The 22,387-nt window shown below is 37.2% G+C and overlaps 1 protein-coding gene across 1 annotated transcript in view; it reads left to right on the top strand.

The window, feature by feature from the left end:
- Positions 1-22,387, top strand: part of si:ch211-186j3.6 (neural-cadherin) — a 467,709-nt gene that overhangs the window by 302,505 nt on the left and 142,817 nt on the right. The window contains exons 20-21 of the mRNA XM_037694242.1: positions 7,697-7,926; positions 20,074-20,351. Of these exons, the coding sequence (XP_037550170.1) occupies positions 7,697-7,926; positions 20,074-20,351 (508 nt within the window). The remainder of the gene's footprint in view (positions 1-7,696; positions 7,927-20,073; positions 20,352-22,387) is intronic.

Consider the following 22,387-nt stretch of genomic DNA (forward strand, 5'->3'; position numbering starts at 1 on the left):
TTCTCCGTGATGTCTGGTTTATGCTCACAGACAGCTGATGTCTGTCTGTCTTGTCTTGTCTTGTCTGTCTGTCTATAAGGAAAAAAGAAAATAAAAAAATCACTGTAATGCCACTTTAATTGGTGACATGTGACTTATCTGTGCTGCTGATTATCCATGCTGCTGATCTAATGGTGCTGGTTATGTCATGCTACTGTATTCATACCCATCTACTCACTACAAACTCATGTTCGTGCTGCTCTTTAATATACCATATTATTTTACATTATTTGTGTTTGGTGTATATCTTACATCTTTTAGTGTATAGTTTAGTGTATATCTTAAATCCTTATATATTGTTTCTTTTTATACTTAATATTTTTGCTATTTTGGGTGTAACTGAGACCTTGACTACACAATTTCGTTCTACTTCATTTGCCACATGTGATGCAAATGCCAATTAAAAAATAAAAATAAAAATAAAAAACTGGAACTTGAATGTCTGACACAGTATGACTCAAGCTTGGCTTTCCATGTACAGTCAGAGTAAAACTACATACAATAAGTGCTGATCAAAAACTTATACAATTTATATAACAGAACATATTTGAATCAAATTTAAGAACATTTATTTTATGGAAATACTATTTAAAAAGAATGCTGTGCTACAAAAACTGCCTATACCATTAGGCTTTATGTAGTTTATTTTATTTGTAGTTTTCTCTTCATTGTTTGGAAAATCATATCTAAAAGCTGGACACCTTTGGGAATGGCCTCCCATGTGCACTTAGACTAGTTTACAGCTGCCAGAAACTTCACTGGCTGTCATCCTGCCAAGGATATTTCTGAAAGATGTGCTGTGACATTAGTTCTATAAGAGCAACAAGTTCTGTTGGACCCACAACAATACCAATTTGGGATGAGTCCTGCTGACAAGGAAGTGCTGAATGTGCTCATTATTTTACAGACTTGTCTCAAGTTATAGAAATAGCGTTGATTGTTGTTTACTCTTTCCACTGGCTGTGTTTCAACTTTTTGCTAAGAGACGGTTTTTCAGAATGATTACTTCTGATATTAATTCCTGCTCCCTATCTCATGGGATGTCAGCTGATAGTGCAAATTCAGAAAAGCCTGTTGCCATTACTTACTCTGGCAAAATAATTAGTTGTGGATCTGCTCAGCCAGCACATCCGCCTCTTATGATGAATGGCATCCATCATTACCTGATGTACAGCACATCTCACTCTGTTCAGAATTAAATTCAATTTAGAGAAATAGGACATGGCTCAAGGATTTTTATGATTTTAGAGATATTATATATTCAATAGAAGTAGACGGTGAGGCTGTGAATGTTCTCGAAAGATGGAAGAAGAGCAGAGAAAAATAATAAAGGAAAGGAAAATGAGTCAAGTGAGAGTCAAGCCTCGTATAAGCAGATAAAAAGATTATTTCTTGTTCTAAGAGGCCTGAGGTAAATTGAAAATGCACTAAATGCTTAGCCAGCAAAGTATCAAGCAGGTGCACATATTTCAATATTTGTAAAAAGGAAACTAATGTGTATTCAAAATAAATCTGAAAAAACATGTACAAAATGCAAAATGGAAGTGTAAATGCACTAATTCCAAGATGTGAGGAAAAAAATAGTTTGACAAATAATAAATGTGCAATTTATTTTTTTCCACTGGATTGGTATCATCTTTCAGGTGACAGGAAGTTAAATGATCTGAGAAAAAGGCGAGAATAAATTTTCAAATTACTGAGCATTTTTTATTAATTAGCTCTTTAAAATGATTAAACGGAAGAACTGTGAAACTGCTTAGCTGCCAAGTGAGGTTGTCATAATCTGTGTTTTGGTTACTTGTTGGTAGATCTTTGATATTTTATTTTTATTATTTTAGATGGATTCCCTTTATGATTATTATGTTCCATCTTTCTGTGGTCTGGGGCTCTTGTGCTTAGAGATCAGTTGTGTTTAATCAGTTTCTCTGTGTGACATTAGTTTCTCTAAATTCATATCCTGATCAATCTGTGTCTTTTCAGCTGATTAATATTTAGTTCTTTTTCCCTTGTGTTGCCAGTCCCATAGCTCACTCATCCTCAGTCACTTCCTCAGTGTTTTTCCAGTCAGCCTGCAATATTCACTTCACCTGTTCCTCATTCCCTGTTAATCTCAACAGATGTCAATCTCCCACTTCTCTTTAGTTTGTGTATATATGGGTTCTTTCCATCTTCACTTCAGAAGTGCATTATTGGCTTCTGGTGCTCTCCTCTGAGAACATTTATCTTTAATGATTCCTTCTACTTGTGCTCCCAGTAATTATTCCTCAGTTGTAAGTTTTGCTGCCTCATCAACTTTTTCTTTTGTTTTTGTAAATAAGTTTTTGTTTTCTAAGCTCCTTGTGTCAGTCTGCATCCTGGGTTCAATTGTCCTGCCACCATGACAGCATTTATGACTTATGAAAGAGTAAGTCATTTTTGCCACTCAAGTGTGTAATAAAGTGATGGTGGACAGTCTATGCAACCAGCAGTCCATGCGATTTAGAATGGAAGCTATCCAACGCATTTTATAGTTAGCATTCAAAGCACTCCAAATCACCCCTGCTGAGCCACACTCCATTCTTCGTTTATGCAATGGTGTCTTCATTAATGGAAGCTCACATTGTTGCATGATATGTGTGACTTGATTGATGATCAATAAATTACCCAAGGTAGCTTTAAAACAGGATCTTGTCTTTGTGGCCATTTTATGAAACTGTTTTGTAAAAGAGGCTAATACGAAACAGATTGTTGTTTCACTATCATTACTGATGAGTCCCAGAACTGTTGTATTTATTGAGTTGGTTTGTACTGAATTTAGCAGTACAGTCATGTGTCTTCAGAGTGAAAAAGAAAATGACTGAAAACACATCCTTGAGGCATCCCTGTGCTTAATATCATACTACCAACACAAACTGTATTTTGTCTCCTGACAGAAAGTCAGCTACAGTGCTAGTTTGTCAGTCCAATCAGAGAGAACTTCACTATAAGTGATATTAATAAATACCGATTAGAAGTTGATAAACAATATTGACATACCTATTCTCATATAGTTGTAGAGCCTTATATTTACTTATTTTTTGGTCATTGAGACTTGTATTTTTCAACGATTTGATTTAGTACTGTTAACACATTGGTCAACAGCTTCTCCCTCTTGTGTGCTTTATTCTGAGAAGACTATTTTACTGGTACCATCAAACAGCTCTGAGTTACACTGTGTATTGATTTAATGGGCACTTGTTGTAATTGGAAGACTTAAATTGAGAACAAGAAAGCACCAGTGGCTGATACTGCTGTGAATATGCTCATAAAATCACTCAAATGCTTTTAACCTGTGGTTCAGTCAGTGATAATTTCAGAAAAGTTCCAGATTTGCCCTTTTAAAACAAAATTGCAGGATTAATGACTCTGAGATCATCCTGAGGTTCAGAAAAGCTACTAAAATGTGTGCGTGATTGGGGGGAGGGATATTTAGCAGTAGCTAATTCCAGGATTTTATTTTTCCATGTGGATTGTTGGAATATACACTCATTGATTTCAGTCAAGGATTATGTAAATATTATACTTAAAGCATTACTTACACCCTCTTTGACATTCTAAATCGGATTTCAAGAACAAATGTGGAATGCAATAAGGAAGCTCAAAGCAAGCACTAGTTAAATCAGACTTACTGAGATTAAAGCTCCCTCTCACTTGCTTGGCTTGTCCGTATTGATGGAAAGATACAAATGCAGTAAACAAAAAGTCCTTGAAATGTCTACGTAACCCAAACTGAAGCAGAAACAGTGCTGAGGCATAAACGCCGTCAGAACTGCATACAGCAAGCTGATGCAATGGTTTAACATCATGACGAATTTGTAAAGGATTCTAGCTTAAATATGTTTTAATTAAAAATAGAGTTTAGACGTTTTAAGAAACATATTAAGTTTGTTTACCATCAGACTAATCATCTAAATACTTGTGTTATGGATTCAACATATAAAAGAACAAAAATAAAATTATTATTTGTGTTATTCAATTAGATGCAGCTGACGTCCTGGTTTTTCCCTTGTTTTTTTGGTATTACTATTACTGGTAAGAAAGTTGAAACAAACAAACAAACAAAAGATTGTTGTTGAAAATAGCAGAAAAGCAAACAGGAAGAGTATATTTTGTCTTGTTTAAACAAAAAATGTGTCAGGTGTTAGGATATCACAATGTACAACTCCTCATCTTCATTTCAAACATGCGGTGGTCTGTTGGAGAAGAGAAGGCAGGTCGGCTTCAAAGAGAACATTCTGTTTGTTTTTGTTCTCACTATGTTGTCATGTTACCTCTCGCAACAGTGAACAACTGAGTAGGATATTTATCTGTTTTTTAGCACCTATTTGTGTAAAAACCCCAAAGCCACAGGCAGGAGAGTGTCTGAGCACCACCTCAAATCAAGCCTCTGGGAAGGAGAAGGCAGAAGTGAGTCGGGAGGTTGGATCAAAGCCAGGTGCAAAGGCTGCCATTCTGTATTAGGAGTTACTATCCTTCCCCGAGCCCTCCCAACTGTCTCTCTGTCTGCCCATGTCCTTGTTTTTCCTACTGGACCGACTGATGGGAGCTGACATTTGCCTCAATCCCTCAAGCTGTATCCGCTGAGCCTGATTTGAGCCCCAGGTCTTGTTTCCTAATGTTCAGGCTGTGTCTCCCGCTTTTTACTTACTGACTTAATCATTCTGCCCACTTCATTTTAAACACAGAATACAGTATATACATGACCATGTGAACTATCCATTTGTTTTTAAGATTGAGAATAACCCAATCAATACAATATGAAAACTGAAATGATTCCTACCCAACACGTCTGATTCCTTGATTTTTCCTGTAACACTGCTAGCTCATTACTGTTCCCTTCTTTACGTTATATCTTGAACCTGGCATCAACACCTAGCATGTTTTAGTTGACATCTTTGAGTTGATCAACCTTCTGTTGTTTTAAATGGTAAATGGAAATGGACTGTACTTTTAAAGCACCTTTCTATCTTATCAAGTAACTGAAAGTGCTTTACTACAATCTGTGCCCTCATTTACCCATTCATACAGCACTCTATTATATCTCTACAAAGGCTAATGAGTTCTTTAGGTCACATTCATACACAGATAAGACACACATCGGAGGCAGTGAGGGGTTCAGTGTCTTGTTCAGGGACACTTCAACATGTGACTGCTGGTGGAATCTAACCCCCAACTTTCCCATTGGAAGATGAGTGCTCTAACCACTTAGCCACAGTTGCCCCTATAAATATAAAATATTTTCTGTCAGAACTGATTGTGATTTAGTGATATGGTACACACAAGTGCAAACGTGTGCAGTCAGTAGCTTTCAGACACCACAGTTTTCTAGTTATTTTGATGATACCTCAGTCAAAACATAAAGAAGGCAGCTCAGCTTTTCTTCATTATTGTTTTAATTTAACCTTTATTTATACAGGTAGTCTCAGAGTCATGAGGACTCATTTTCAATGAGACCTGTTGATTGAGGTTGATTGTTTTGTGGAAGGAACTAAAGTAACTGTCAGTGAGATTTTTATTTTAATTTTATTTTTTTATGTGGGAAGCCTTTGGTTTTAACTTGGAGTTCGAATTTGCTGTGCTGTGAAACTTCTTATAATCAAGTACTACAGTAGTCCCTCGTTTATCGCAGGCGTTTGGTTCCCTGACACCCCCCCCCCCCCCCCCCCAATACGCGCAAAACCATGAAGTAGGAATATTAGTTCAAGTAGTAGTAAGTAGTAGTTTATTTTAGTATTTATATACAGGTATATATTGTGTATAAGTGGTCAAAGTAGGGTTTGATTTGAGCCGGATCCTGCCGGAACAAGATCCAGGAACTCTCTCAATTTGACCGGGTGTGTTCCATCAACTGTGTGCTTGAATCCAGCAACTGAAATCTATGCCCCTAAAAGTCCAAAGTCATCGTGCATTTTTGTTTTGATTATTTATTAAAAGTACAACGAGAGGAGACGTTGCATCCACAGCATGCGCACCAGCTCGTGCAAACGCTCCTGCACAGCAGAGCCGCGGACACCATGTCCCTTGCGGATGAAGCGTCTTCATCCACCTTCAGCGGTGCACCCTGCGGACATTGCACGTTATGCACAGGAGCGTCTCCACACAGCTGTACAGCGCACACATAACTGCTGATGTGTCAGAACTCCCGTATACATTTCAGACATAATGAATAAAAAAAAGCTTACAGTAAAAAAAAAAAAAAAATAAGAGAAATGTTTGATGTGTATTATTCACATTACATCACATGTCAAAACAACAGCACTAATTTGTCAAAATAACAGCGATCAAAATGTGGAAAAGACAGTTCAGTGTATTATCTAAACTAAATGGATGGATGGATTGCCCTTAGTTGGACAATCGGGAATTGAAGCACCAGTGGCAATTGAGATTGGAGCAGGAGCAACAACGCGCAGGACTGAATTCAGTTGAGAAGAGTGTGAGTCGGAGCAGTGAAGTGTGTGTGTGTGTGTGTTTGGGGGGGGGGGGGGTGGTGGGGGGGGGGGGGGTAGGACACTTGACAAATCAAAGCTGCTCTATTCACACACAGTCTTGTTGCTGTTGCTCTCTAAAGTAGCAATTTCTATTCAACCTTTATGTATACAAGTTAGTCTCATTGAGCCTTGAGGACTCATTTACAAGAGAGACCTGTTTTTAATCAATTTAATCAAATGTTTACAAATGTAGGTAAACATAGATGTTTAACAACCTGTTAAAATACACCAAAATGCAGGAAATGGCATCTCTTTTATTCCAAATTTTCTGATTTTCCCCTTCAAGTTCAGTCTACATGTTGATTTATTGCTGGACAAAAACCCCAAGTTTCTCTTAGTGACAGTAGTTTGTGTGGCTGTCATGTAGTTGAGTGCAAATTACAACACATTTTAAATCACCTTGTGACGCCAGTTATGAACTGAAAAATAAACTGTCCAGTAAATGTACTACACATTTTTATACTTAAACATAAACAATTTACATGTATTTGTTAAATCTGTAATTTTATGTCTGGGGAGTTGTGGAGGTTAAACATTGAAAATGTGTAGAAAATCTGAAATCTAAACTATTACTTTTATAAATTAAACCAAGCTCCTGATAGATATCAAACATGTTCTGCGGCTCATTCCAAAACGTCTGTGATCTGTGAGAGCGCTACAGAACAACCACTCAGTGTGTTGTTTAGAAACGGCTTTCAGCTGTAAAATGTGAGCTGCTGTCACTGACTAAAAATGTGTGAGGTTGGAAGAATAACCTTCCATGTGGCTTTTATACTGGTGGCTTATTTACACACATTTTTAGGTTTGCTACAGCATTTGAACAATTGTCTACTAAATTGATTGCCAGAGAGATATTGAGAAAAAATACTTGACTGTCAATAATGTGCTGTTTTGTTTGACAAGAAACGGACCTTCATAAGAGCTAGTACATGTTATCCCCATGAGTGTTAAAAGCTTGCTCAAAGCAACCAACCGTGTACAATAAGAAAATAAAAAATCATACCGCATAGACACATTGAGTAATAGTCCAACACATGTATTTTCTGCATTAAGGAATATATTTTAGGTATCAAATCATCATACCTTACTTTATCACTTCATGATTATTTTGTTATATATACTTTGAGTCTTGTGTTTGTTTTATTTTTCAGATATTACCTCAAAAGAGTTCCTTGAATTGAGAGGGAAGCAGCGGAGCCGCTACGAGCTGCTGGTGGACTTTCTGTCTGAGATGCTTTCTGTTCCACCGGGTGACGTTAACATCTTCAGCCTAATGGATGTGAAGGAGCGAATGTTGGATGTTCGATTTGCTGTGCAAGGTGGCCCCTCCTTCCTCCAACCAGAGAAAATGCATGGGTATTTGGCTGCCCACAAACAAAAGGTAGACCACTCTTTATGTCCTTAACTTTTTTTAAAGACACTTTACTTAACAAAGACCTGCCACTGTAAGTTCTGTTGAGGATCCTGATGTTGATGGACCGAAACAAAAAAACAGTCATCACAGTATTTTGAGGGCATTACAAAAGTACTATAATTTTTCAAGTACACGAAGCTTTTGTAATTCTGCAATTTTTAACACTCCCTATGTTTTCTTATTTATTTATGTTGAACCAAGTGCATTGCTTGACAGGCAGCACCGGTGTCAGGATTTTGGTAGATTTGCCAAACGTGGGTCTTAGATCATGTATTTTCTGTGCTTATGGTCAGATTTAGAGGGTATGGGTGCTCAAGTTATTTATGTTTATTTTTGATTGTCAGTGTCAATGCCAATTTATTTCTATAGCACATAAAAACAACAAAAGCTGTCCAAAGTGCTTTACAGTTGGCATATTAAACAATAGTAAAAAATACATCTTGTGCCACTCGAAAAACATAAGTAAGTTATCAGTAACATACAACAACAATAAAAATCAGCTTTAACTTGTTTTCAGACTCGGCATGGATCAAATGCCAAGGAAAACAGATGAGTCTTGAGCAAAGATGTAAAAGCTTCAACAATCTTAGAGGTCTTTAAATGATCGGGTAAACTGTTCCAAAGTTTTAGAGCAGAAACCGCAAAAACCTCTGGACTTCAGTTTGGATCTGGGGACTTCTAAGAAAAACTAGTTGCAGTACAACTTTATATTACAGCTTGTAAAGTGTTTTTTTTTTTCTTTCTTTTTTTTTCATTTATTTATTTTGGATTTTACTGACATTCTTGCAGTTTTTAAATAAAATTGTTAATTTTAGTTGAGACAAATTTGAAAACTGCAATGTGCTGGTTTTTGTATTGAACGTTTTTTGAAAACTGCAATGCTTCCAGGATTCTAACTTGTATACATTTATAGTAAATTGCTGTCTGTGCCAAGATGCCAAGGTAAATCAAAAGAGAATCGGGTGAATTAAACTTTAAACTCAATAACTTGTCTCATGCAAGAAGGCTGTTCACTTCTTTTCACTTTGGTGCACACTTTGCTTGGTATAGCAAGAGTCTTTAGTTGCTTGAAAGCAGCATCATTTAAGGATCAGTGCTAGATGCAATGGCCTTTACACTGCGCAAAAAATTGTTTCATTTGTTTGGTTTTTTTACATCCTTTTTCACCAATGGCTAATTCTTGTGTTTTCAGTCATTGATTGCAGTAACTGTCACAATATTGACATGTCACAATTATGTCACAGTTCTCTGTATCGACAGATTTAGTCTGGTTTTCAAAGCAGTTCGTGTCATACAGTATTATTTGGCCTAAACAAACTTGGGTTAAAAAAATCTCTAATTATTTGTAATATAAAAACTTAAATAATGAACATGATTTGTACCACTTCTTTTTTTTCTCTCTCTCTCTTCTTCTTCTTTTGTTACAAAATTAGTTAGATTTGTATTGTTAATATTTTTTTGTAATTTTCTGGTCATAAAGCAATGCACTTTTTTTTTTTTTTTTTTTTTACATTTTACATACCAACACTTGTTTTAGAAAATTGATGTTTATGATACCATGCAAATCTGTTTTGACAGTGTCATTTGTTTCTCTTACACAACTTTACTAGTTGAACATGACAAGAAAATGAGATATGCCGTTAAGTGAGCATCAAAGCTGGATGAGAAAGGGTTTAGGTTATTTCTATTTACTTCATATCTCATTAAAATGCAAGAGATGTACACAATGTGAGACATGTACCCTTTGGCTTCATTTCTATTTTGTAAAGAGCAAATATTTTCACTGGCATCTTTTTACTACAATTGTAGGTCTGTGAGCTTTACACTGTCCTCAAGGTGAAGTCACTTAAACAGAGACTGGCAAATGAAAATGTAAGCAGAATTACAGCAGACTGAATTATTTGAGAGTATCAGGACTGGATCCTCAGCAGTCTAGGTTTTGTAGAACCTTTATATTTATATTGTTGTACTAAGTTGAGAATGAGCTTGTATAAACCAAAGTCTGTCGTTTTTTAACAGAAATGTTACAACCAAATGTCAGCTCCAGTGTCCACCACAATGTTTACAAGTATTTTCAAGACTAAAGAAAACAGAATTTAAATAGTAAAGTCTGCATGTAAAACAATCTGTAGCTGTGTTGAATGTGCATCCCTGTCTGGGAATGACAGCATTGTATCAACATTTCTTTGAGCAGCGGGTAATTCTCCCCGAGTTTGTCAGAGCCACCCTCACCTGTTCAGATGACAGATTTGCTTCAAACAATGTAGCATCAACCACTGGATGGTATGTTGTTGTTTATGCTGCTCACAGGACATTTTTATGGGTTTAGGCAATCCTCTAAGTGCTTGAACTCAAATAGGCAGCTGTGGCTGAGTAGTTAGAGCAGTCATCCTCCAATGGGAGAGTTGGGGGTTCAATTCCACCAGCAGTCGCATGCCCAAGTGTCCCTGGGCAAGACACTGGACCCCTCATTACCTCCGATGTGTGTCCCATCGGTGTATGAATGTGATAAAACACTGATTATTCTTTGTATTCAAATAGTAAAGTGCTGTATGAATGAGTAAATGAGGGCACAGATTGTAGTGTAAAGCACTTTGAGTATTTTGATCAGATAGAAATGTGCTATATAAGTACAGTCCATTTACTTGCCAGACACCAAAATGGAAGTCGGCACATTGCTTATTTTTCAAGCTATCCAGTTCACATGGTTAACATATACATATACAATGGCAGCCACCTTTGATTTTGACATGGCAACCCAGTTTTCAAAAGAAACATTTCTTGTGCCTAAATGTTTCTACAAACCAAAATGGAAGTCGATACCTCACTTATTTTTCTAGTTATCATGCTCACAATATGCACGGATCAAGGGTGTTTCCCTTTACCCCTCTTTGCTTTGGGATGGGGAAGCAAAAAGGTACTGTATAATGGTTCAGTAGGGCAGCACGGTGGCGCAACTGGTAGAGCTGCTGCCTCTCAGCGAGCAGTTTCCTTGGTTCAAACCCCGGTCCAGGGGCCTTTCTGGGTGGAGTTTGCATGTTCTCTCCGTGCATGCGTGGGGTTTCTCCGGGTACTCCGGTTTCCTCCCACAGCCCAAAAACATGCATGTTAGGCTGACTGGTAACTCTAAAATTGTCCCTAGGTGTGAATGAGAGAGTGAATGGTCGTTTGTCTCGTTTGTCTCTATGTGGCCCTGTGATGGACTTGCGACCTGTCCAGGGTGTACCCCGCCCCTGGTGATTGCTGGACATGGGCACCAGCGACCCCCGTGACCCAAAATGGAATAAGCGGGTAAAGATAATGGATGGATGGATGGATAATGGTGCAGTTTTACAGTTGCAAAATATCACAGGAAAAAAGCCCAAAACAAAACAAATCAGGAAAATGGTGTGGGTAGTACAAAGCAAAACAAATATCATGACACGTGAATGCTTGTGACTTTTACTTTCCGCAAGTGTTTTATTTTATTATTTTTTTATTATATTTTCCGCTCAATATATTTTTAGTATATTTCCTCTTTCTTTGTAGATTGGATGTAGATACAGACTTTTAAACTAGCTTTGCCTGCTATTCCTAAAAGCACTTCCCTGTGATTTTTTGTAGTGCTGCATTGCAAAGTTCCAAGAGAACCTCTGTAGATGTGGTTGCTGCTATGGGTAGTTGTAAGTGCAAATAGCAGTAGTAGTCAAGTCAACTTTATTATAGAGCACATTTAAAACAGAAGCTGTAACCATTGTGCTTAACAATAACATCAATGAGAATACAATGAATGGAAAAAATAACACTCACTAATAATAATTCTGAAAAATGTATTAAAAGCATTAAAAACATAGGAACACAAAACAAACAAAAAAAAAAAAACTAAATCAACTCACACTATGTGAAATGCCAGAGAAAACAGATGTGTTTTAGCAGAGATTTGAACACAGTAAGGGAGGTGTCCTGCCTAATGTTGGGGGGAAGATTGTTCCAAAGTTTGGGGCCCATGACTGAAATGGATGATCACCTCTGAGTTTCAGTCTTGTTTTTGGAACAGCCCAAAGCAGCTGATCTGATGATCTCAGGGCCCGAGAGAGAACATATGGTTCCAGTAACTCAGAGAGATAAAGATGTGTGAGGCCATTTAGTTACTTATAGGTCAACGGAAGAATTTTAAAGTCTATTATTGTACGCACAGGGAGCCATAGGAGGGAGGACAGAACTGGAGTAATATGATCAAACCTATGAGTTTCAGTTAAGAGCCGTGCAGCAGCATTCTGGACAAACTGGAGATGCAAGATGGAGGCCTGGCTGACCCCAGCATAGAGTGCATTACAGTAGTCCAATCAGGTTGTGACAAAGGCATGGATTAGTTTCTTAAGGTCAGGTCTGGACAACACTGGCTTGAGCTTAGCTACTTGCCTTAATTGGAAGACGATTTTCTGCAGAACAGAGTTGGTTTGTTTGTCAAATTTGAAGTCAGAGTCTAAAACCTTCCTGAGATTTTTAACAGACTGCTTAAGATATGGCTGAAGAGAGTCCAGGTTTATAGGATCAGAGGCGGCGGTTGAGCTAGGGCTAAACACAATGACTTCAGACTTCTGATCGTTAAAACTTAAGAAATTTGAAGCCATCTATGTCTTAATGTCGTCTAGACATTTTAGAAGAGGGTGAATGGAGCAAACACTAGCTGGTTTCAAAGGCAAGAAAATCTGACAATCATCAGCATAACAATGGAATGAAAACCATGTTTCCTCAGGATAGGATAGCTAGCTGTAACACTTCTGGTACAGCAAGTGACATCCACAAAAGGAATGTCATGGTAATGCCAAATTGAGGGCAGTGTAAAGGTTCACACAACAACTTTTGCATAAACCATTGACCCCCGCGACCCAAAAAGGAAGAGGCAGATGAAAGATAATGGATGGATGGATGGATGGATGGATGGACAATCCCCTATATATTTTTTAAGTTTTGAGTTGTTTTATGATGATAGTAATCCACTTTCATTTTGATGTTGCACAAACTAGTTGTTAGCTCATTATTCAAGCTAGAATTAAACTGAATTTCTCCAATCTGAGCTCATTTAAAGGTATATCTACAGCAGTAAAGATTTAAATACATTTGTATCTATTTTCTGTCATATAACTTGAGACATAATTTCATGTCTAACAAGGACAAGACACAACAACAACTACAACAACAAAAACATGAACATAACCTGTCAGTATAAAGAGAAACAGAGTAATGCTCATTTCATGGCCGCTGGCTTCAGTCATACCAAATTTAATGTTCAGATGTCTGAATGAAAATTGGAGACCAGTGCATGGAGCATATTTAAGGGAAGTTTGTTCATAGAGGTTAAACTGTGTGCTTTTCCAGCTTTTTGTAGCTGAAAAAGAGATAGCTCAACTGATATCCTGAGAGAAGATGATGAGGCAGAATTTATTTGCATTTTATGTCTCTTTGGGTGAAAACAGTCGAGTGCAGTTCTGATTGTGCTGGTCAGATCAGGTGAATCACCAGCTTCTCCTCCTGGTAACCTCCCATTTCATACAACTGTTTTCAACAGAGATGACAGAAAGAATAAAGATAGTAAAAAAAAAAAAAACGTGAATGGATAAAATATTAGAAAAAACTGGCATGAGAGAATCAGAGATAGAGAAAGATGTGTGAGCAGGGAGGTATAGACTTTCAGGTGTGATTTGTGAGAGGAGCACAGAGCATTTCATCTGAATTCAGCCAAGTTCTCTAGAGAAGACATTGATCAGAATGAGATGTGAAGCGTGGCGAGCGAGAAGATGAACGAGAGCTGGGAAGACAGAGGAGGGAGTTGGTGGACAAGAAAGAAAGAGGAAGGGCAGAGAGGAGGAATGAAATGAAGGGGATGGGTGCATAAGATGAAGTAGTGCTTATTATTCATGTTTTCAGTTCTTAGTAATGCTGCTGAAATAGATTAAAAAAAGAAGGGCCTTGACACACAATGTCCCTCTGTTTCTGCCTGCTCTAACTCTATAATGAAACGTATCCCTCAGTGTTTTCAATACACTACTCTCCTCTTGACTTTTAATGATTCTGCAACAGTTTTTATAAAGTAAAATACCATTGGTATGAAGCTTGAATATTAAGGTTCATCTTATTATTTTATTAATGTTCAGAGGGCCAAAATGAGGATAGAAGTTTTTTAAATGTATTTTACAATAGTTGAAGGAAGAATATAACTGCAGCCCATTTTCCTCACTATAAATATTATTCTTCCTTTGAAAGACTCTGTTAATGGATATTTTCCTCTATTTGGGAATATAGATTCAAAAGATAGAAATCCTGGCATCTTTGCAGCCATTCGGGGTTTTCATTGTGAGGTTAATCATACGGATTGCTCCAAGTCAATTAATACTTCCACTAACTTGTACTTAAGCAGCTTTTCTCACATCCAACATTTTATTTATTGATAAGGAACAAAGCAATCTGCAACATGTCTCTGTGTACCTACCAACATCCTGTTCAAACTTTCTTTGGCCTGTACCTTATCCATTCGTGTCCAAGTTGTACCCATCTTGTCATTATTTTATAGCTAACTTGGCAGACCCTTCAACATAAAATATTGATTCTACTCGTGTACACTTTCAAAATAAGGATGAGAAGATTTTGACCATTTATTATTATGGTGCAGTCATCCAGGACATAGTTCATCCCCCAAAAACCTTGAAAAATTAAACAACTGAACTTGTATATAGTCTGTGTGGAACTGCAAGCATCCAAGCTGGTGGCTTGGAACCCCACAATTTAAAGACATTTTTAATTGACAAAGCCTCACCGAAAACACATTCATCTACATAGTTGTTGTTGTTGTTTTTGTTGTTGTTGTTGTTGTTGTTGTTGTTGTTGTTGTTGAACATAAATCATGTTCAATTTGTCATATACTATAATTACCCCCAAAGTGATGTTTTTAAATGAGTTTCTTAAATATGAATAAACCTAACAAAATTGGAAAATTAAATCATTTCACAAGGAGTTTGTTTTAATTCACTAATCTTAAGTAGAGCTGTCATTTTAACCCGAGCCCCAAGCCCGGCCCGACCCTTCCCGAATTCAGGCTGGGCCGGGCTGGGCCATAATAATGTGCTTAATGTGCGGGCCGGTCTCAGGCTTGGATGCAGTTTTATGAATCATATAGCACACATAAAACTAAATAAGAATGCACAATCTAAAATTGTGTTAATCTACTTGTTGAGGAGGAGGCAGGTCCAACCGGCCAGTTGAAAGAGGTAAAAAAAAGTCCAGTTAAGTTCAGATGGATCAGCTGATCACCCGCCATGTCATCTCTGCACCTGGTGTCATCTGCGATGAAGTAGCAGCATCTACAAAAGCTGAAGCGAGCAGTATGTTCAATTAAAATAGCCTTGTTCTACATTTTTCCAAATTATTTTGCTCTAAAACATATTTTTGATCATCTGTATACTTTTAGAGCTGGTTTTATTTATTTTTTAGGCTATTCATTTTGTATGTTACTATCCATTTGGTGAAACAAGAAATCTTATCTTCCTTTCTTTGAAATATGTTTTTTAAATACAGTATCATGTCAAATTGATTTGCTTACAAAAGCAGTAAAAGCTTAATATTTTTTTTTCCCCCCCCCTCGGGTTAGGACCTGTAATTACAGTTAATCTGTTGATTTCAGGTCGAGCTCGAAAAAAAAAAAGATACAGGTTTGAGCCGGGCCGGGTCGGATATTTTTAGACCTGAATGCAACTCTAATCTGAAGACAACAGCTAAAAGAGCTCAGTCTCTATCCCATATCCATCTCATGGAACTAATATGTAAGTTACAGCAACATGAGAACATTGTATGACACTTTGTCCTACAGGCTATGTTGGATCAAAATTTCAGATAATTATTTTCTGAGATGATTACACCAATTTAATCATTTAAATAAGAGTGGGCCTGTTATGTCAGCCCCTCACAGCAGCACTTGACAGTTAGCTGTCAGCTGTAGTTTATTGTCTCCTCTTTTTTTTTTGTCAGTTTCTTTATTTGTATGTGTGATGTTATTTAGCTGCAGCTATAAAACAGTTTAGTATTTGTTTTGTTTTTATCAAGTCTTTGGATATACATGTGCCATTTTAGTTGTTTCTAACTTTTTATCCTAAATCCCCCAACCTATATATGTATTGAAAGCTGCAACATCCTTTTTTCTGTAAAACCTGATGCACTAGAGTGTGTGCATATGCTGGTGCAGTACAAACAATTCAGTTATTTGTAATGTGTTCATTAGAAACCCTGTTCAAAATATTTTGCTTTTCACACAGCAGTCACCTGGATCTTGCATACATTTATCCATATATGAGATGTCAAGATGACAGTCTATCATAGCTTTTATTTTTATTGTTATAAACTGAAAAAGTTTATACCGCGTACATAATGGTAATGGTATAAAGTTTATTCATTTTAAAAAAGTACAAAACAATTCCATAACAATATAAAAAAAGATACAAAAGATTTAAAATGAAAGGCAGCAGAAAGAAGAAAAAATCTTATTATATAATACATAATACTCAATGGGAGAGTTGCATTAAAAAAAATGTGTTTGTCATTATGACAGTTCTAGATATTTTCTCTGTGTTCATCTGGGGGGGGGGGGGGTCCTCAACAGTACTTTTACTCAATTCAGTTCAATTCAGTTTATTTATATAGCGCCAAATCACAACAAAGTTGTCTAAGGACACTTTACAGGAACATTCACATACATAAAAGTCAATTGGTAAAGTTCTCTCTCTAAGGAATCCAGCAGACAAGTTGAATCTTGGCTTTGTTGCAGTCTCCCATCCTGAGCAAGCACAGTGGCAACAGTGGAAAGGAAAACTCCCTTTTAAAAGAAAGAAATCTCCAGCAGAACCAGGCTCAGGAGCAAGCAGCCATCTGCTTTGACCGGCTGGTTTGAGAGGACAGGAAGGAGAGACAGATGAACATAGAAGTACTCCAAGTACTTTGTACAGTACTTTACTTCCTAAGTAGGCTGAGGAAGTCTGGCATGTCGACTAAGATCTTCAGTAACTTCTACAGCTATAGAAATAATGTATGTATGTATGCATGCATGCATGCTATGTATGTATGTATGCAAATAAAGATGTCTTGATTCTGAAAATCCTGTATTTCTCACTTCTGTACCTCTGGACTGAGGGTAGAAGTATGGATAGTTTGTCTTGAGGTGGATGGGGTCCTTGAGGACGGAGGTAGCCTTCCTGTGGACTCTGCAGTGGTAGATCCTCTGCAGAGAGGGCAGTGGAGTCCTGGTGATTTTTTTCAGCAGTCCACCACTCTGCAGGCGTTTGCAGTATAAATCATTATTGCCGCTGTACTTAAAAGTGATGCAGCTGTTTAAGATGCTCTCAACTACTTACAACAAATCAGAGAAGATAATGCTTAACAATGCTTTATCGACAAAACTGTTGCCCAACATCCAGTGACACAAACAGCAGACACTAGGTTTTACTACCTTTTAGATTAATGTGACCATTGTTTAATCTTTTTTATTGCTTAATTCCAACAAAACCATGCTTCATGTTCAAATTAATTTGTTGTTAAATTTGATTTTTCCTGTGAAACATCAAAGTCAGTGGAGACAATTGATTGGACCGATTCGATTCGATGATGAGGCGGAAGCTTCATTGATGCGGCTAGGTTAAATGAAAGCAGGAAGTGTTAGAGAAAAAAAAAATCCATTCTCATATTGGCAAAGACATGGTGTTTAAAGCCCAAATGGTATGGGACGTCAGTCAGCAAATACAGTGACCCAAAAAAATAAAATAAAATCCTTATTAAAATTACTCTCACTGCAGATCTGCCAAGTTGTCGAGAAAACAAACAAAAAAAAAGTGTCTGCATTGCATGGTTAGTCAGGGTAGTTGTTGCACACTGAATAAGGTCCAATCAGTCCAGAACATTGAGCATAAAGTGACCTGCTTTTGTATTTAACTTTTTTTCAGAGTGCTTGCGTTGTTGCACATGTATCTGTGTGCACATTATCACTTCCCATAAGTGCAGATATGTTAATCTCAGTTCAGTGGAAACATATTTCAACAGAGTCACTTTTACCAGCAAAGAGAGCACATCAAAATAGATGTTCACATACACACATGCACATACCATTTGCAGTACATACTCTATATTCATTAAATTTTCCTTTCCAGTGCATTATCAATCTGTTCAACCTTGAGGGTCATAGCTCCCTCTCTTCCTGACCACCGTATAGCCTATATTTTCCAACTACTGCAGAAAAAAGCACTGCAAAAGTTTCCAATACCCAGACTACTTACTGACAGTACATGCTTCAGGACTCAGTATGTATTGTGGATCTATTACATATGTTTTCCAGAAAAAGCTAATGGTGGGGGTGGGGGTGGGGGGGGGACCTATTAGAGGGATTACATGCGTTTGAACTGGAAAGTCGATGTATTTAGACAGTATATAAGTATTGTACTGCAAGCACAGCAAACCTGGACAGTAACAGTCAAAAAACAATACCTATTGTGTTACTTGTTTTTAGTGATTTGGCAATTTTACAGCCAATGTCACAGCATGAAATTCACCAATAAATTCCACAAACTGGGTTCTGTCCATTAGCTGTTTTAACTTCTAATAACTCCTCCTTTAAAACTGTTTATTGGAGATTTATACATATAAATCAATTTGTGTAACCTAAATGCTTATTTTATACATTTATTCTAATGCTAACTCAAAAAGAATGTCAATTACATGACATCTGTTTATATTTGGGCCACTGGCCATTTAGAACTTGCCTTTTAGTTATATATGTTTTTACAATACATATTTCATGAATACTTTAATTAGTTTTTAAATCTATAATTTTCTTTTAAACATTTGTATGTTTTAAGTAATTAAAAGGTTTGCCATTTAATTTCCTTCTTGATATTGTGATAGTACAAAGACTCGTGTCCTTCATCAACAGCCCTCACACTGCCACTTGTTTTGCCCCCATATAATACTTAACAATTGTTATTGTCACCCCACAAAGGCTTTTTTTTTTTTCTTTGACAAATGTGGTGCCAGGAGGAAACAAGTCATGCTTTCCAACATTATCAGCTCTGTTGCCATTAGGCATTGTTACAACTAAGAAATAATCAACCAAAAATAAATTTCATTACGCTTTGTATTATTATGATTATGATTATTATTATCATTTTATTATTATGCATATGATTATTATGATTGTTGTTGTTGTTACTACTACATTTATGTATTTAGATTAATCATTAACTTTTGGCAATTGTCAAAGTGGGTATGAAGTAGGTTCAAGGCTAGTACAAAACAAGCCAAGGTAAGTATAAACTGGGCCGTAGCAATCATGAAGACCCAAGGCTGCTTTTATTGCCCAAAAAAGTACATGTACTTATTGACTAAAACTGCAAAAGCAAGAAGTGGCAAAAGTATAAATTAAACAAGAGTGATTTAAAAGAAAAAAAGGCAAATTGTTGTCAGAATTAAACATAACTGCATTGCAGCTGGTTTACTGGAGAAGCTATCAACACACCATGACACGCAAGTTTTAGAAACCTATTCAGACAAAGGTCAAGAAAAGTTTGAGCAAACTCACCATAGTTTTCACCGCTGCGTGGGGCTAACAGAATTATGTGGTTGTATTTGGAAACTTTTTGTTTTACAATTGAAATGATAAAGAAGTAAAAATAAATGAACGAACTCACTCATTCACCACTGCAGAAGCCTGAGTTCATCACTAGGCTGCAGCGCTTCTGTTTTCTCTCTGTAAATTGATCCAACACAGTTGGCAGTGTTTCTGTGTGGGCTGTCGGTGAGGGATTGCTGTCTCTGTACTATCACCCTGCTAGTAGTTGGTGCCAGTGTTAAAGAAAATACATCCTGTTGTACAACTCTGAGAGATGCTAGAACAAAACATTAACCAAGAGTTATGTTGCCTGCAGAGATAAGGACTAGATTTTTAAGTCTCTGTCCAACAGAGGCAATCAGAATGCTCTTTCTCCAAACAGTGCTTAAAGCTGCAGAGAATGTCCCTACAATGCATTTGTCTTTTATTAGTTATGTGTCAGTTTTTTTCCAGCTAATAACCTATTTATTATTTTGTTTGTTTCTATTCAGCTCCAGTCATTCCTGCAAGTCACTGTTTTCCAAATCCGTATAGATGAGTGCCATAGTTCAGAGTGCAATGGTGCAGGTGGCTGCACCAACGTTTTAAATGTGCGAGACACACCTACAGTGGTGGATTGTGGAACTATGAGTCTAGTATCTGTGACGGTGGACTCCACAGCTGTGTGCTCGTGCCCAGGTAGAGAGCAGTCCCATCAGTCCTGCGCCACATATCCCAGAAATCCATGCTTCAATGGAGGCGTCTGTGTGGACACTCAACATGGCTACAGGTGAGTTTAAATGAATTCTCATTTCCAGTTTTACATGTGTGAGCATCCACAAAAAAGCTTATGGTTCATCTCAGTTTGGAATGTGTCTATTTTGCAAGGCCACTGTCACTGAACTATAAAACCTACAAAACCTATATTTGATGACAGTTTTCTGGCCCTTAATGTCAGTAAAACCAAGGAACTTTGGGAGATAGATGGGGAGCAGTCAGCACCAGACCTATATTTAGGCCTTCTGTTATAAAACAGCTGGAAGTAGAGCAGTTGACTGAATTCATATATCTTGGAACAATAATTGACAACAAGTTGAACTTTGAGCCCAACACTGTATTTACAAAAAAGCCAGACAGCGTCTCCACCTTCTGTATAAGCTAAGGAGCTTTAATGCAAGCAAAATCACTTTGCAGTTGGTGTACAGATCACTGGTTGAAAGTGTTGTTTGTTTTAATATTGTCTCATGATATGGGAACCTTTTAGCCAGAGACGGGAACAAGTTGTCCCATGTGGTCAAACAAGGTAGCAAAGTCATTGGTCATCAACAAATTAAACTTACAGACCTGTACAGTCAGGTTCTGAAAAAAAAAAAAAAAAAATCAGTCCAAGTTTACAATGACCCAACTCTTTCAGTGCAGCCATTATTCAGGTTGGTACTATCTGGCAGAAGACTGCTGGTTCCTTTAGCAAAGAAAAATGGGCATAACAAGTTATTTGTTCCCTCTGCGGTGAAAGTACTTAACAGGGTCCTATTTAAACACAGCCTTACATGATAAACCATTGTCTGCTGGGTTGTTTCCATATTTTTTATCTATTGTGTATCTTAGAATATTTTTAATTGGGTTATCAAAGCTTTTTAAAGTTTTTAGTGTCATGACATTTTTTAAACTTGTGTTGTTTTTTTTATTAATCAGATGAAAAACAAATCTCCATTTCATTGAATGTTATGGAAAATAAAATTATATTGACTTGAATTGAATTAAGACTTGGATTACAGCTAATCTGGAAAACTTCCTTCAGTGTAAAGACAATCATGGCACTGCCTCAGTTTTAGTACTCACCAAATGGGGTTTTCTCTGCCATTTTCTCTGTTTCAGAGATGTTCTCCTGTAACCTCACCACACTTTATACACTTACCCTAACACGGGTCTCTTGGACCATGTCGGGGTGCAGCTGCAAGTATCGTGTTTTGTTTACCTGACCTTGTTATGGCCATGATTGTAGCCAAGCCAAGTACCCAGTCTCATTTCAAAATCTCGCCAACCAAGCCGAATGGGTTCACATAAGCCTCCTAACAGATACCAAAATACTCTGCCCAAAGCCTCAATAGGCTGCCACCACAATTACAAACTACCATGGTCCATTGTGGACGCACTATGCTTTGGCCTGTGTAATAGAGAGCCCACTGCACTGTTAATGCACACTTACAGAACTTTCAAAAACTTTACAAAGATCATCCACATCTGGCAGCTTTACCAGTGTTGTCTTCCAGTTTTAAGGGAACCCACAAGGAAACAGAAGAAATGGAAAATAAGATGAAGCAGGTCCAGAGAGTGAACATAATCAATAGTTGAAGTGACTTTTCTGATCTTCTGACCTCAAAATGTTTGACGGTTCAAGTTTGGAATCCATTGATACAAGGATCGTTTACAATTTTATTTATTTACTTTTTTTATTGCAGTTTTTGTTTGACTGGGAATGTCTCATTGTGTTATTATCTGTTATTCCAGAGTCCTAATCAAGGGAGAGATCAAAAGATTTTGAATTTATTTATTTTTTTTATCTGAACAATTAACCAATCCTTTCCCCCTCTTATTCAAACGTTTATACATGTGACCAAAGCATCTCCTTCATGAGCCAGACAAACAATAACCCTAACAGCTCTCCATGGTGAGAAGAGTGAGAGTAATCTGCATGTGAATTTAGCAGCATACATGTAGCATCTCATGCTCTGTAAAGTTTGGAAAGCTACACTTTCCAGTTTTGAACTAAGAAATGAATGTAAAATAAGCATCTTCAACTTTAAAATACAAGTCAACTTCTTT

Source organism: Nematolebias whitei, chromosome 2 (genome assembly GCF_014905685.2).
Source record: "Nematolebias whitei isolate Nwh7 chromosome 2, NemWhi1, whole genome shotgun sequence".
Lineage (NCBI taxonomy): Eukaryota > Metazoa > Chordata > Actinopteri > Cyprinodontiformes > Rivulidae > Nematolebias > Nematolebias whitei.